Here is a 16,469-nt window from a genome sequence, read left to right as displayed (position 1 = left end):
TATTACAGCACAAGCTGAAATGGGCAGAGAGCCAAGGCCACTGGAGCTGTGCACCTGGATATTATATTTTAACTCTTTAGACACCAGTAATATACCTACACATCTCTCACAGACTGAGACAGAGGTTTCTTTTTTCCTTCCCTACAGTGTCAGAACCTGGGCAAGCTGACCACAGTGCAGATGGGACATGACAATGCCGGGCTTTATGCAAAGTGGCTGGTGGAGTGCGTCATGGTGAGGAACGAGATCACTGGACATGCCTACAAGTGAGTACAGGTTTTTTAATCTTCGATACAAACCGTGACTGCTGGTGCAGGGGACACTTACAGGCCAATTAGTCTTCTTCTAGGATATGTGCAACTGAATTACTATCATTATCATAATTACACTTGTTTTCCTTTCACGTTGTTTGGTCAAAATATATTTTGTTCTTCTATTGTTTGTTTATGCATTGACAATATTCACACTCTTTCTTTCATGCCAATAAAGCACATTAAATGTAATGGAATTAAATGAAATGGAACAGAACTGTATTAGTCTAGCCTTATGCCACATTCATAACTGCACAGAATGTTTTTGGTGATGGAGTAAATGTAATTAATTATAAAACAGACTCGGGAAGCTGTCCTGGTATATCAGTCTGTGTTTGGGAGTGAGCTTCTCAGGGGGCTTCAGTGACCTCTCTCGGCATGTAGTATTTATTTGGGTGGGGGCTCTTGCTGTAGGCTCTAGGGGGTGTTCTTTGCAGTTTTCCATGCTCGTTTGCATGTTTGACCCTGTGTGTTTGACTGTTTGACTGTTTGACTGTTTGGGGCAGATTCCCATGTGGCCGCTGGCTGGGGAAAGGTGTGGATGATGGCAGCCTGGAGCGGGTGCTTGTGGGGGAGTTGACCACGCCCAGTGCGGAGAACGAAGAACGTCTGTGCCGGACCCCTCCCATGCAACATTCCCCTGGTATGATTCGGAGGTTGGTCACCATCTCGCCAAGTGGTAAACCAAGTGAGTAACTCCACAGACGAATCCAAGTAAGCCAACTTCAGCAAGGGCATGGTCGGATTACACCAACTAGAGTAGGGCAAAGAGAGTTTGAGGGGGGAGGATTGAGGCTTTGAGGTCCATTTTGAGGTGCATTTTTGCTATAGCATTACACATTTCTCTCCCGTTCCAGAGTTAAACACTGCCCAGGTCCAGGAGGGAGTAGGAGAAGCCATCAATGGCATTGTGAAGCACTTCCACAAGCCAGAGAAGGAGGTGAGGTCCAGCGACTAGACTCTGAATGTTCATGGGCTTGCTTTAACATTTTACATCCTGAGAGACATAGTATCATGTCTGCGAAGACATCACACCCGTCTCTTTTTCTCTTGCCCTCAGAGGGGCAGTCTCACACTGCTCCTGTGTGGAGAGTTTGGTTTGGTCTGGGCACTGGAGCAGGTGTTCCAGCATGGGTTCAAATCCCCACGTCTCTTCAAGAATGTCTTCATCTGGGACTTCCTTGGTAAGAGCTCTCATTAGCAACCACAGCTATATTCAACTGTCCTCATTGACTGAATGTGATGAAGTAGCAGGATCTTTGCTAGCAATTGATCTGCTAATATTGCCGATAGCTATACTAGGTATGGACAGTTTGCGCATTATTGAGCTGTCGAATTTGGCACAGTGCTATACCAGAAGAGCAGCATGGTAACATGGTAACCTCAAACAGGGCAAACTCATTCAACTGATTGTTTTGTTAGGAGCTCTGTGGGTGGAGTTTGGTATATCAGGGAATTTATCAGATCCGTGTCCATCTCTGCTGAACTATGTAACCCCAGAAAAGGCACAGACATACTTTGAGAACCTCGAGCAGAAGGAGATGTCACAGGAGGAAAACTGGCAGACCCGGGTGAAGAACTTCTGCCATGCCATGCGTGCCATCAACGGCTCACCACGAAACATCGGCAAGGATGGAAAATTCCAGATGCTGGTGTGTCTGGGAGTCAGGTAAGCTCACCACACATACACCTCATGCAGACAGATGGGTAGAGATTATTGCTGATGAGTTTAACCTACAAACATGTTTACTTCTTTTTATTATTGTTGAGTTGCTTTTTATGAGAGAACTTCACATGTGAACAAGGTATAGATTGCTATTGAGTCAAGCCGATTTAAGCATTCGGTTATATTTTTGTCTCTGTATGAACACATTTAAAGATAATTTAGTGTGGCAAATTGCTCATCTTGTGACAGGATTTTGGGACAGTGTAATGGGACAGCACTGGCAGCTCAGGTCTGTCATTTCCCTGGCTTTAATAAAGGGGTGTCTGTCCACTGTGTCACAGACAGTGCTGTGGCTTGGCCCAGTTGGTGAGTCATGAAGGATAACAGATCTGTCTCACTGCCAGCTTGTATGGGACACTACTACTACTACTTCTAGTGCAAGCCAGAAGGATTATAATGTAAAATACCTAATGGATAAAATAATGACCAGGATGGGCCAAAATACAACTCTCTGTTATTATGATTTCATGCATAAAATCTAAAGAATTTAGCAATCTGATGGCTAAATGGTCTGTTTTTATGTGCCAGACTATAATTTGGTATGTCACATTAATGTTGTTAACTTCATCTTGAATCTTCACTGCCATCCAGGGATCATCTGCTGCACCACTGGATAGCCTTACTGGCAGACTGTCCGGTCACAGGGCAGATGTACGAAGACACAGCCTTCATAAAGGACCACACCCTGGTGAACTCTCTGATCAGGGTGCTGCAGACATTACAGGAGTTCAACATCACTCTGGAGCCTTCATTGGTCAAAGGCATTAGTATTTAGAGCCTGCAATGCACCTGGTGGGCCTGGACCAGCAAGAATAACGGATACTTTCACTGAAGAATCATTGTTATGGACACATTGACTTGAGCAAAGGAAATGGCTTATTTTTGAAGCTGCTGATACATTTGCCATTAATTAAGTGCAATGAACCTGTGTCATTATTTTTATCCTCAAAGACATGCAGTTGGACACTTAAAACATGTTTTTTATTATGATTCTTAATTTGTATTTTTTTGTGAACACACCCCATTCTGTGCTATACTGTATTAATGAAAGCCGTGTTGTAAATTTCTGGTAAATAGCTATATTTAAGAAGAAAGTAAAGACAAGAAAGATAATATATTTTCAGAATGGATCAGTATTATTTCGATATGTCTGTTGAGTTGCTTGCTCTGTTGTTAAAGCATTTAAAGCTACCGGTCATACGGCAGAGCTGAAAGCAAATGATGTAGAAGTATGCTTTATAAGTATTATTGACAGGAGAGAATAGGGTTCTTATTTTTTGAAAAAATTAAGAAACATTTCAAATAGTTTTGTATCTTCCAATAGCAATGCATAAAACCTTGATCAGGCTCAAAAATAGTGTCAAAACTTTAACATATCATGCTACTTGCTCTGAAAAATAGCAACCTTCCACCATTAGTAAAGGTAATGGAGATTCCTATTGCACAATTGTATCCATGGAGCAGTAGTAAGCCATTGTCATGAATTTAGAGGTCCATTCAACTTTATAAAGTAGAATGCTCTGGTGTAGCCCTGCAGACTGTCTATGCTCTGTCCCTATCAATGCTCCTGGCATACAGCACGTGTACCTATACCTGTAAATACCTCTACCCGATTAAACCATTACATTCAACCCTACTGTACTCTGGGATTTGGTGACCTCTCAACGACATTCCGTAAAGGGGACTATGGGTAATATACACTAGCATGGTCTCAGCTAGACTTGAATATTGCCATGGACTGTCTGGTTCACATGCAAAACTGAACATTTTGTATTAATTTCACTTTTCCCAGTCAGCCCAAATTCCATTGCTGCCGTTTTGCTATGCAACACTTACTGCATGAAAATGAAGGTCAACCAATGAATTTAGATTAAATACTGAAATTAGTTACTTAGTTTCAGGAGCAGCACATAACAACATGTTAACATTATCGTTTGACAAAATGTCAGTGCGCATATGAAACTTTCATCCTACTACTGGGATGCCTATAAATCAATGCTATGAGATTCTTGTGAGTTTTTTTTTTTTTTTTCAAGGAAGTTTTGTTTAGAGATAGCCTATATTTCTTGACAGACTTGTATCATGTGTCATGTATGTTAGTGTAACATAAGTAATTGTGTATAGTGTATAAAATGTATTAAATGAAATTCCATGTCTGTATGCAAAAGTGTACTGTATATTTTTACAACCAAAAAAGAGGATTTGCTTTAGTAAGTAGATTGCAATTAACATCTAACAATTGACATGTTATCTTTAATGGGTTTACTGGGTGTGATTTATATCTTGAAAACTGCTCTGGAACCCATTCCATATAAGAACTGTAGCTCTGTAGCCTACTGGGCAGTTAGAGGAGTGGTTACTCTTGTATTTAACTTGATTAATAAACGGTACATTTTCTAACCACCTGATTTCATTGGTCTTTCTTTTTCATTTTTAGAGATCTGCAACAGACAACTAAATTAATTAAAATATTAGATTTCAGATTGTTTCCGACATTTTATGTGCGACGATGTATATTTAATATATTCAGTCGGGTTTCTGACCATCTGTCGACTTTATAATGGCACTTTGATTTATTGTGATGCATTTAACGTTCGCAGTGCAGTCGCACTTGATAAGCACGAGTAGCGTAAATATTTACAAAATATACATAATACATGATATATGCATAATATTAACTACGTGAGGGCCTTGGTGAACAAACCATTTAACTTGACTCCACTCCTTTACACTCCTTTCTGAATAGTTCTTGCGAACAACCACAGCAGGCTTTTCCAGGCCAACTTGTGAATGAAACTCGCTGCATGCACGTACTCAACACGAGCGTCTACAGGGGGAGGAGCCAGTCTAGTATTGGACTGTGTAAACATCGGGTCTTCTGCGCACTTAGATCAAATTCCTGACATGAACACGGTAGTCTGTTCATACAAAATGTAGAATGTATGCAAAATAGTATTTCGCTGAACAACAACAATAACAAAGTTACTTGATGTAGTGAGGGGAAAGTATCTTGTGTGTTACTAAATCCCGTTCGCGCCATTTCGGAAACCCCGTTTAACAATAGATTTTTTTTGTTTCATGCCTTCTTTTCTCTGCGCTTTGTGGGAAATGTAGTTTAAATTGTGTTACGAGGTCGTCGAAAGTAGTTCTGACATCATCACTAGTTCACTGATTTTCCCGACATGCAGCATTCTTAAATGCCTTCCAATGCGTTCTCTTATTGGTTGCACTTGTGTTCAAACGAATACGGGACACTCCTTATATGGTGTTTCTGTGATGCGACGTTTTGTGTCAATGTTTTTATGCTAATGATATTCTAATATCCAGCTGTATGCAGTAGTAGTAGTAGTAGGGCATGCGCAGTGTCGTATGAAGAAAACGGCGAGGATTCAAAGTTTTTGCTTGGTAAGTCATGCTCTTAATATTACACCGCACTGTTTTTACTACAAGTTGTAAACTAACATTTTAGGAGTGTGGAAATTCATGTTTGTGAACTTAATGGACGTCTGTCGTGTCAGAAAACTAGACAGAAGCATGTCGGTAAGGTGATCATTAACACACAACAATGGGAGAACGTGGAGCGGAGCGTGGCGTGGTAGCTGTAGGAAAACTAAATCAGAAACAGAAACATTTCGCGCTCTCCGCGGTTAAAAGTTTGGCATTTTACAGACCGCATGCATTTCAAATAGTAAACACACCTAGCACTTTCCAGTTTAAGGAATAATGATTGACTTGGAGTAGCCGATGAGGTTAAATTTAGAATGAGTTGGGAGTGTGGCATGCGTGTTGTTTGCTAGCTAACGTTCCTTTAAGAAAGAGGACCTCCCCGCTTTTTGTTTGAGACGACTCCAAACATAACTACGCAAGCTGCTTGACTTGGCGCTTCGCATTGTGATTGACTTGATGTTAAATTGTTATACCGCACAGTGTTAAAGGTGTCCTAATACGCCATGTTATTTATTCAACCACTGTAACTTAGCTTGCTACTATATTACGTAAACGTAAAAGAACACGAGCTTTGATTGTTAGCTAGGTGCACGATGGCGTCAGAACAAGAGGTTTTTGTAGTAGAGTGTAACGTTACTAACGTTGGGCTAGTTTGAAATTTCGCTGTGAAATTGAAGCAATACGTAAAGTTTCTTAACACATTGTTAGCCGCATTTGTTTCACGTAAATTTGAGGAAGATGTGTTCATACATGTCTAGTATTTTAAAATGTTTCGCGCTAAATAACGTTAGCTACCTCTTTCAGTTTCGAAACTTTGTAAATTAGCCATTTAACGTTACTGCAAAGCAGTAGGCTACAGTAAGAATACGACGATGTTTGTTTTAAATGTAAAATACACTTGGAAGGCAAATTCCGATATGATTACAGCTGTCTTGTGACGTTTATAAGTGCACGATGTCTGGGGGAGAAAAGTAGGTTATGTCGCGTCTCGTTTTTCGGTTTAATACCGTCATTCACCAAGGTAGCAATTACAATGGGTCAGCGAACCCAGTCCCTGTTTAAATTCCACCAATACATTTTTTAAATAATGAAAATATATTTATCGGATGTGGTGTAAATACCAGGACTAATAGGAATACCAGACAGAATGCCATCGATGCGTGTGGTGACCGCCCCCTTTCAGCGCGGAAAGCCACTAAGCAGCTCATGTTGGCTACCCACAGCGAGAGGGCATATAAACAATATGCTGTGCCTTAGTATTTTATCTAGATATATAACAAAATTCATTTTCTTTCTTTTTGCAGTTCTGTGGTTTCTTTTGAGCGCGGTAAACATATTTTGAAATGTTTGGATTTCATAAATCGAAGATATATCGGAGTAATGAAGGCTGTTGCATTTGCAAGACCAAGTCTTCCAGCTCTCGGTTTACAGACAGCAGCAGATATGAGGAAACCTTCCGGCTGTGTTTTGGGTAAGTCCAGAGAAATGCCAACTACATGACACTAATGCGTATTGGATGTTAATTAAAAATTGTTGGCATTTTTAACCGTTTTGATTTTCAAACGTGTTTTTGCAATCTTTATAAGAACACATGAATATTGATTTGTCTGGTAACGCATCTCCTTTGATAAAGTTTGAGTAGGTGTGACAATCAAACGCTTGGTTTTCTCCTGCAATGTCTCTTCACATCACTCCGTGAAATTCACTCATTAATAGTCACTGTATTGTGCAATTTGGCTTGCATAACATTCTCCTGTTAAAAACAAACTGTGTGTTTGTGCCTGTGTGTGCATGAATATGTGCATATTGTTTTATTTTGTTTAACATTTTTTCATAGGTTGGTGGAAGATCGAGTTGGAGACATCTGCAATGCCTGTGTCCTGTTGGTTAAGCGATGGAAAAAACTTCCTCTTGGGTCAAAAAAGAACTGGAGTCATGTATGTCACCAAAATAATATTTCTATTATTGGTTTTGTTATTTATACATGTAATTGTAACACAGTGTTGGCTTTACATCATGTATGCTTAGTTGAAGCCACTTTGATTTGCGGACCTGTTACTGTAAGTCAGGTGAAAGCAGCTTGGATAATGTGGTTTATAGATAAATGTTCAGCTGTAGTGAAAGGTGTGCCTGGCTGCTTTGAAGGTTGTGGATGCGAGAGCAGGACCTGGCTTTAAGCTGACCAAACCCAGGAAGGTGAAGAGCAGGGACGGAAAGAAGAAAAGCAAACTGAAAAGGCTCCACAAATTCAAAAGACAAAGTGAGTGGCTGTTGAATGTAATAACTTTTCAGTTGATCATTTACTGTTCATGTCCTGACCTGCCATCACCTACAGCGATGTCCACCAGTTATTTGTATGGACTGTCTGCATAATCTTTAGTTAACATTTTCTTTCTGAGGTTTTGTTTGATTTGTATCATGAACTTCATTATAAAGGGATAAAGATCAGCACTGTGCTCTGTGCTATGCTAACATGCCTTTTCTCCTTGTGGCCCATAGACTCCGATGCCCACAGCACCACATCCAGCACATCACCTTCCCAGTCTCCTAGCTACAGCAACCAGTCGGATGATGGGTCAGACATCGAGTCCAAGCAGAGGCGTTCCACCCCGTCTGGCTTCTCTTTCCTGGATCTCTCGTACTGGAAAAGGTACAAACCCACCCGGCATCGCAGTCTGTTCAGTGCATCTGTCTAAGCGTGTAGTCTAGGTGGTCTGTACTGGTAGTTGTCAGTGTGTTACTTCCTTGCTACTCACCGTATGAATGCTGCACTCACACAAACGGTCCCTTTCCTTTTCCCTCGCAGGCAGAAGGTGTGCTGTGGCATCGTGTACAAGGGACGTTTCGGTGAGGTGATCATCGACCCGCGTCTCTTTAAACCCTGCTGCGGCTCCAAGAAGCAGGAGACGCTGACCCCCGCCCCCGAAACGGACCTGTCTGAGGCGTGCCCTGCCCCTCTTGCAGCCCCATGCCCCACTCCTCTCCCAGAGGACCTGAAGGAGAGCTGGTGATTGGCTGCAGGCCCTGCCCTGAGGCCCCTCCCTCAGAGCCTCTTAGTTTTGTCTCCAGTGGCAGACCCCCCCCCCATCCAGCTGTACTTTTATTTTTATTAGTTTAATGTATATCAGTTAGATGATAAAATGTTTTTTGTAGTTTTATTATGATTGATTCTTTTCCTCTTTTGTAAAATGAATTTCATTTCTTTCTTTTTTTATAAGAAAACAAAAAGGGACAAAAAAAAGTTTTTTTATATATATATAAAGTATGGGCATTAGTAAAATATTTATAGGATCAGGAAACATAACTATTATAATATGTGGCCTGTAAAGGCAGAATACTGTTTTCTTACGCATTTTGACTGTAAACATTTTTTATATAATGCCAATACCTGTGTTTGTAAATACTGTTATGGCACTGCAAGAGACAGTCTCCTGTAGATTTTGCTTTTGGTTCTTTACAGTGCAGTCTGGGTATGAAAAAAGCTGCTTTATTTAATGATATGCAGAATTCAACAATAAGCTGGACTTCCGAATGGCAGCGTTGATGCTTGTTTAAAGCAATACTCCAGTGTTTTCCAACAATCACTTGTTGGCACACTGAATTGTTCATGCCTTCATAAAAAGAAAAATAAATGGTTAAATGGGTTAAGCTGGGAGTAAAGCTTTAGATGTTCCCATGGAGTTTTAGTGCTTACACTCCAGATCAGGATTGTGGTGCTATGGGGAGTAAGCAGTAATGTGGAACTGAACCACAAGAGTTGTGTGCAAGGCATGCCCTTTACAACAGGTAGTGTATATACTTTCTCTGTAGCTGCCCATGTCTGCATGAACAAATTAACAAAATCCTATATTAAGGAAAAGAATATCAAAAGTCTTCCATTAATTCTAGATGCAAGGGTTGTATATCGGTTTTGTAAATACCAATGGCTCTGCATACACGTACCATATTTATATGCAGCTAACAGTGGAGTACTTTCCTTTTTTTCTGTAAATGAATTCACTGGAATCATTCCATTACTGTATATGACTACAGGTATTCACAAATTGTTCCTTTGATAATTCCACAAAATGTTCAGTTTGTTTGTCTGTACATGCAAGTCATTCCTTTATCATTAATCAAGTCTGTAAACTTTACGATGAGCTGGTCTAATTTGGTTTGATTTTTGCTTTCTACTGTGTCCTGTCCCATTTCTGATCATTTAGAATGACCCCAGCTGCCTCGGCCAGTAAACTACATCTGCCTGTGAACATACAATCTAATGGGTTGATGTCCCATACACTTTCATTCCATGTGGTTGCTTTTAATAAGTAAATCTGAAACTATGTTCCCACCCAAAAAATTTTTTGTGATGGCTTGATAAGCAACCTTTAACTATTGCACTGTCTTTACTGTATGCGAGGTGACTAATGCAACTGTCTGTTATAGGTTATACATGTTATTAGCCAAACTCAAAACTGTCCCATAGAACACCCTTGAGCTTTTTCTTTTATTTTTTGGTGTCATCCTGAGGTCCGTTATTGTAAAGGATATCTTATCAGTTATGTCACTGTCTCACTTGTTCTATGATCCACTAAATTTGGAAAGTTACTTGTTTTCTTTTCTATATAATTTATAATTTCAGCGAGTTTATATTCTATGATATCATACAGTACTGAATTGTAATTAATAAACAGACTCTTTTTACCCATTCTCAGAAAGAGCTACTATGAATCATTATGGTAATTTTTAACTAGCCTGTTTGCCTTCAGAATGACTGCCATGAAATCCAAGTGGTGGACAATATGGCCAGTACTGTTTTTAAATAAACTTGACATTCCCAGTGTTAGTTGGATAGGAATGCTCTACAGAATCCCCTTTTGATGCAGCTCAGGACCACAAATATCTTGCAGAACAAATTCACTGTTCTGTACAAATATGGATTGCATAGCCGTCTTGATTTTCAATAGAGATCTAAAAAATCTGTTTTGTGATTTGGTATGCATATAGGTTACCGTTTTTTTTTTTACCATTTTCAGCAGTTCTATAGCTCAGTACCTGCAGTGAAATTGCTTTTTTTTATGATTGGAGGAGTTGGTGGTGGTTTTGTTTTAGTGCTGTATGTCACCTCTAGTGTTTTGGGACCTCTGAAAATAAGAATATTGTCTTGAATCATGCCAGAAGAGAAGAAATGCTTAGAGGATGATGTTAAATTCCATTAGCTGAAACTGTTTTGGTTCACAGGGAACTGCTATACATTTTTACATTTCTAAAAAGCAAGGTACATTATCCAGGCATAATGTGAAATGTGCCTTATGGTCAATCATTGAAACCCTACAATAGCTGTTTTTTATAAAGAAGAGCTGCCCCAGCTAATTTATATTTATTTATTTTGCTGAACATGTCTACACCTCATACAGAAACTCAGTCATTTTAATTTTTCTGCACTTTTTGGATTTTTTGGTTAATGTTAAATTTGATGTTATTTTATATATCTACTGTAATCTGTATTTTAATAAAATATGAAAATTACTTTTGTTCTGAGTTTTTTCTGAGAATCCACTAGATGGTGGCAAATGCGCCCATAACGTTGGGTTAACGCTTACTAGCTATTCTCCCTGATGGATGTATGCATGCCTAGCTTCTGAAAGCTTTGCTTAAGTATATTCTGTATACCATCTGTTTCTTTAGTGAATGCATCGCCAATGCTTCGCCTGTTGGTGAAATAATATACCTTACCATACATTCACACAATAGCGTGAAATGCCGTCTTGCAATCAATTAAACCATGACTAAAGGGGCCAAGACTATTGCTACTGTACTACGTAGTGCCTACCACAACTACGAATATAATAATACTAATAAGAATAATGAAAATTAAAAGGTAACAACGACCAATCCAAACTACGTGTTGGCAGAATAAGGCAGTAAATGTAGTTTCCCGGTACCAGTTAACTAGCTGCGTGTATTATATTCTATTATTGGCATACAAATATTCTGCACATCGACTTCGAGAAACACTTGAATTCCTAAATAGAAATATTAGTATTTCGCCTTATTGGAATTGTATTGGGAAAGTTGACTCCGTCAAAACAAGAGCGTACATTACCACCATAGACTGTATAAAAAATGATTACCACCCAAAGCACGTAATGGCGGTAGAGGCGTGTCTTTACGCTTATCTTAAAATATCGCGAGATCATGGGTTGGATTTCAATTGGATGGAATAGTTAAAGCCACCAATTTCAAAACGGTTTTTGCTTAGACAACAAGAAATGGGTGAGGGACGATTTTCCTCCACAAATACAACGTAACTATCGAGTTTATAAAAAGCGTGTTGAATCAGGGATTGAGTAGTGTTCAGCCCCATATCATGACACTTTAAGGTTCTATTATTTTACATAATACGACAATGTAGCTAGCTAGCGCACATGGCACGCGTTTGTACTCTCCGGGGCTTGCATGTAGATATCGATCATAAGCTAGCTAACTGCAGTAATAGGCCTGTGTATACAATCGGTAGATCGTACAGTGTAAACAGTAATCTAAATAACGGAGTTCTGGTGCGTTTGGAATGGCTGTTTCTTTCCTGGTTCATATAATCTCAATGGTTTGCTACGTCGGACTGTTAAGAAACAACAGCTGCTAGAAATTGGAAGAACCGGTTAAACTGAAGATCCCTGTCTTCACCGGAATTGACAATCCTTTGTTTTAGTTTATCGAAGCATTACAGTATTCATTCTGGGCTGTATCAAGCTAAGTTATGCCTTTCGCCGAAATTATACATGACAATGCAGTTCGCGATCATCAAGATTACTGAGGAAAATACACGGAAGTAAAAACGAAAGTCAATATTTTGCCATTTGGGGGGTGGGGGGGTACTCTAAGGCATTTCAGAGATGGCCTTTTTGCGTGTGTTCATTAAAGCGTCCGTGGTAAACATAAGTAATTAACCCACATGGTAGGCTTATTGATTTAAAAATGGAATTCGGACTGTTTAACTTACTTGTTTGGTTTGCTGACAGTAGCATCTCCAATTTCCGTTTCCTCTTTTGTTGAATTTAAGGCTGCAACGACGAGCGCAATGAATTCGTTATTTTAGCTTTTTTTAATGAATGAGTAAGCAAACATTCTCTGTAATGAATGTGACTAAATTTTTGTTTTTTTTGTTGCAGAAAATGGGATGGATCTGGACGACAGTCTGACCAATATTAACTGGCTGGGACGGTTCTCCTGCCGTGGAATTGTGGCTGAAAAAAAGGCTTCGTCAAAACTAAAGAGTAACCCGTTATCACAACAAAAGGTAGATCGAGTTGCTTCTGTGCAAAATGCAAGCTTCCTCTTCCTATACTTAACAACGACAACACTATTAATTTGTAAAATTAGAAACGGAATGGAAACGAAACGGAAGGCAACGTATTCTGAATCCTTAAGGTACCTTCATTTTAGCAGCAGAATCGGAACCAGTGGTTTCCAAACTTTATGTTGGGGGGCGGGGGGACCGATTGGGTTATTGGACCGATTGTGGTGGTTCACAAGATGATGATGCAGATAAAATAATAAATAATTGATTATTGCCAGTAACTTCCCATTGGTCAAATGGATACATCTCACTTGTTGCTTGTCCTACCCTAGTTGCAAGGTATACGCAGTTGGTTTTTAAAGAGGTTAAGAATTTGTAAATATATTGTGAATGTCAATTTGGTTACATTTTTACAAGGTGTGAATCACAGTAAGATGTATGTTTCTCATTAAATATATGGTGGGAACCCTGGCCTGCAAGGCTGGGATGGCCTGAAATGGCCTCCAGTGGGCAGAGCTGTTGATAGTGATGGTGTAGTGTTGTCCCCCAGGCAGTGAAACCACCCTCTGGTGTCCCAGTGAAGAGGCCTCAGCACTCCTATTCTGAGCTGATTAAGCTGGCCCTGAACAATGCCCCTGGCAGGAGATTAGCTCTACAGCAGATCTATGCTTGGGTGGAGGACCACTTTCCCTTCTACAAATACCATGCCAACCCAGGCTGGAGGGTGAGACAGTCTTACAGTTCCTCGGATTTGCAGTTGTGTGAGAACCTATTTCGTCTGCTTGTTTGCGGCATATTGTTTTTTTTCACAAATATTATTTTCTCTCTCAGAATTCTATCCGCCATAGCTTGTCAACACAAGATATCTTCATCCGTGAGGCAGGAGGAGGTGGGAGAACGTCATTCTGGATGATGAAACCACACACTCAGCCCAATGTCTTCTTGACTCTTGGACAAAATGTGAGGGCTTAATTCTTTGTAATAATTGTGGAATAATTATTACATCACACATGCATGTCTCTGAATAGTGGGGTTTTTTTGTTTTGTTTTTTGCCTCCCCCAGAAAGATGTTTCTTCAGAGACAAAGAGCAAGAAAGGTATGCCAGGCTTTAGTCAAGTGCTGTTGCAAACAAATGGATGTAAGAGTGATTTATCTCGATTGGTTGAGGGATTGACTGATTGATTGGATCCTTAGGCACTGGGAGGAGGAAGATGCCCCCCCTGTTGCCCCGTGGTGTTCTGCACTGCCTGGTCCCGGTCCCTGTGCTCATCAGCCCACCTGCTGTCAGTCCCATAGCCGTTCACCACGCTCCTTGCTTGCCCACCCACAATGGCACCCAGAGGGCCATTGCCCCTAAGGTAACCACAGTAACTATTAAGTTGTGTCAACACCCAAGGTTTCAGGGACAGGCCAGAGAAGGTACAAAACCCTCGCAGCAAGTTCAGGTATAATGAGCATTTGGCACTCATGGAACGGGGTTGTTCTCCTGCAGGTTAAGCCACAGCCCTTGTTGGCCCCTCTGATTAGCCCACTGAGCTAAAGACCTGACTTGCATCTCTGAACTGTTACACTTTGATGCCAGTAGCCAGTGGTAATTTTGTTATCTTTCACATAGAAGATTTATAGGAGCTCCACAAAATATAAAGTACATTGGTAGCAACGCAAAGTACAGTGCTGATGGTGATTTGAGGACACATTCTTGCTACACTTCCTGCTAATGCCCTCCAGACTCCAGACATATAGCCAGAAAATTAGCATTGTTCTGATTGTTGCTAGAACTCTACTCCTCAACTCTACTCCTCTACTCTGATTTCTCTATGTATGGTGATTACACTGCTCTCCTGTCTCTGTTAATCCCTGAACCCTGTTGGGCTCCTCATGGAAGAGCACAGAAAAGCTCAACAAGGGGCACCAACACCTTCACAATCGTGTGTCTTGTCAATTCTGAGACAAACTGCCCAGTGTGGAATGTGCTTTTACTGTGACTGTTTGTGGAAAATTTGCACACAACTTTCTCTCTCTTCTCTTCTCTACATGCATTGTGCTCCATTCAATGTGGTTGTGATTTGTATTGATATCTTGGTCAGGGAGAAATACTTTTTCATACTGTGCATTAACTCAATTTCTCTCTGCCAGCTGCCCATCGCATGCTGTCCAACAGCCATCCCCTCTCCTGCAGCTGCAGTACCCACCCCGAGCCGGCAGGGGGCTGTAGTGGTGAAGCACTGGAACTCAAGCTGCCAGAAGGGAACGTGTCAGAGACGCAAGCAGAGGCATCGGGTGCTGCAGGAGCCAGAGCTGCCCTCACAGAGCCTGTTTAGTATCTCCACCAGCAACGACTCGGGGCTTGGCAGCGAGAATACGGTCTCCTCAGAGCAGAAAACGGGCAGTGTAATGGACAGCCCCTCCAACTTCAGAACTCCTGTGAAAAGGTCCTGCAATGGGATGGTCACGTCCACACCATGCACTGACCCCACCCTGCTCTCACCCACTGGGGCGCTCCCCCTGCTGGGGGTGGGCCACACCCCTCCAGCCACCCTGGGGAGCTTCCTGGACGGCAGTTTCTTCAGGTCCTCAGAAGGTGGGGTCATTGAGGATGAAGATCTGGGCCTATCGTCCCTCAGAGGCACGCCTTCTGGAAATTGCCATGGAAATGGCAGCCTGCCTGATTTCTCCTTCTTCAGCTTCACCCCCATTAGAGGAATATCTCAGAAGGGGGATGAGTGTGAACCCCAGGCCAGTAATGAAACGCTGCCTCCCGTCTTTCCCGATTTCTCCCTCGGGGCCCTTGAACGGGGAGCTGAGCTTGTTAATATCAGCTGGTCAGACTTTACTTAATACAGATGCTCTGCATCTGGTCTGAGGAATCATGGACATGTGTCAGTTATGATTAAAATTATGCTCCAAAAACTTTGCTCTCGTTTACCAGTACTATGAATATTCTTTGTTCCAGCTGATATTTATGAGAATCATCCAAGTAAATGCAAAGATAAATGAAAAGGGTAAACTGTTTTTGGTTTGATTTTCTTGCTCTGTGTGCGCGTGTGCGCGTGCGTGCGTGCGTGCGTGCGTGCGTGCGCAATATAATTGCATTTACAAATTGCGCTGGCTAAATAAACCAGTCTTATTTTGGTCCTTAAAGACTGTAGGCCTGGTTGTCTCCCTCAGCCATAATTCCAGCTGGGCTCAAGGGTTCTCAGCCTGTGGGGACCTGCGTTTCTCATTATTAGTTCATGCATTTCTCCCACTCAAAATGTCCTTCAGTGTGTCCTGAGGGTAGAACTGAGACCACATCACAAAACCGAGCTAATCTACTGCAGACATATTTGAATACCTTATATTAAACAAATATAGGAAAAAATAATCATGGACCCCTCAAGTTATTGATGGACTGTTCTTGAAATTAAACTGCCAGGTCCCTCCTTAGATTGATATTGTGGTGAACTTATTCAGGGTTACTTGCCTGTTTTGCCTTGCATCTCAAACCAATGCATGGACATTAAGAAGTATGTAGTTTCCCCCCCCTAAATCTCTTTCCCTCAGATTTCTACGATGACATTACTTCAGCCACTATTTAAATTTAGCAGTCAGTCTTCACTGAAACTCCTGCTGAATGTGGCCCAACAACCACCCCTCTTTCAAAGCGATCTCTCATTGTACTCCATTTTTATACAAAACATTGTAAGCTTGCCAGCTTTACTGTGT

General features: G+C 41.1%; 3 protein-coding genes across 6 annotated transcripts in view; all 3 read left to right on the top strand.

Annotated features, from left to right (window-relative positions):
- The window catches only part of LOC133111373 (DENN domain-containing protein 5A-like), a 33,911-nt gene extending 29,471 nt beyond the window's left edge, over positions 1-4,440 (top strand). For both annotated transcript variants that reach the window (XM_061221667.1, XM_061221666.1), the window contains 6 exons: positions 148-266; positions 818-999; positions 1,169-1,251; positions 1,372-1,495; positions 1,812-1,980; positions 2,629-4,440. In XM_061221667.1, coding sequence (XP_061077651.1) covers positions 148-266; positions 818-999; positions 1,169-1,251; positions 1,372-1,495; positions 1,812-1,980; positions 2,629-2,812 — 861 coding nt within the window. In that variant the 3' untranslated portion in view covers positions 2,813-4,440. The remainder of the gene's footprint in view (positions 1-147; positions 267-817; positions 1,000-1,168; positions 1,252-1,371; positions 1,496-1,811; positions 1,981-2,628) is intronic.
- An 896-nt stretch (positions 4,441-5,336) lies between these two features.
- sinhcafl (SIN3-HDAC complex associated factor, like) lies at positions 5,337-10,992 on the top strand. Of its 2 annotated transcripts, none has more exons than XM_061222063.1 (6): positions 5,337-5,442; positions 6,789-6,955; positions 7,322-7,421; positions 7,630-7,744; positions 7,984-8,134; positions 8,291-10,992. In XM_061222063.1, the coding sequence occupies exons 2-6, from the start codon at positions 6,828-6,830 to the stop codon at positions 8,493-8,495; spliced, it is 699 nt and encodes a 232-aa protein (XP_061078047.1). In that variant the 5' UTR covers positions 5,337-5,442; positions 6,789-6,827; the 3' UTR covers positions 8,496-10,992. The 2 variants fall into 2 exon arrangements, with proteins under 2 accessions (XP_061078047.1, XP_061078048.1); XM_061222064.1 differs by lacking the exon at positions 5,337-5,442 and adding an exon at positions 5,458-5,577.
- Positions 10,993-11,653: 661 nt separating this feature from the next.
- On the top strand, positions 11,654-15,905 carry LOC133111890 (forkhead box protein M1-like). Of its 2 annotated transcripts, none has more exons than XM_061222526.1 (7): positions 11,654-11,739; positions 12,636-12,763; positions 13,314-13,487; positions 13,595-13,723; positions 13,827-13,860; positions 13,959-14,122; positions 14,901-15,905. In XM_061222526.1, exons 1-7 carry the CDS (start codon positions 11,736-11,738, stop codon positions 15,600-15,602), a joined length of 1,335 nt encoding a protein of 444 aa, XP_061078510.1. In that variant the 5' UTR covers positions 11,654-11,735; the 3' UTR covers positions 15,603-15,905. The 2 variants fall into 2 exon arrangements, with proteins under 2 accessions (XP_061078510.1, XP_061078511.1); XM_061222527.1 differs by having other exon boundaries at positions 11,685-11,770.
- The last annotated feature ends 564 nt before the right edge of the window (positions 15,906-16,469 follow it).

The sequence above is a fragment of the Conger conger genome, chromosome 15 (assembly GCF_963514075.1).
Source record: "Conger conger chromosome 15, fConCon1.1, whole genome shotgun sequence".
NCBI lineage: Eukaryota > Metazoa > Chordata > Actinopteri > Anguilliformes > Congridae > Conger > Conger conger.
The sequence above is the reverse complement of the archived record's forward strand: the minus strand, read 5'-3'. Positions and strand labels throughout refer to the sequence as shown.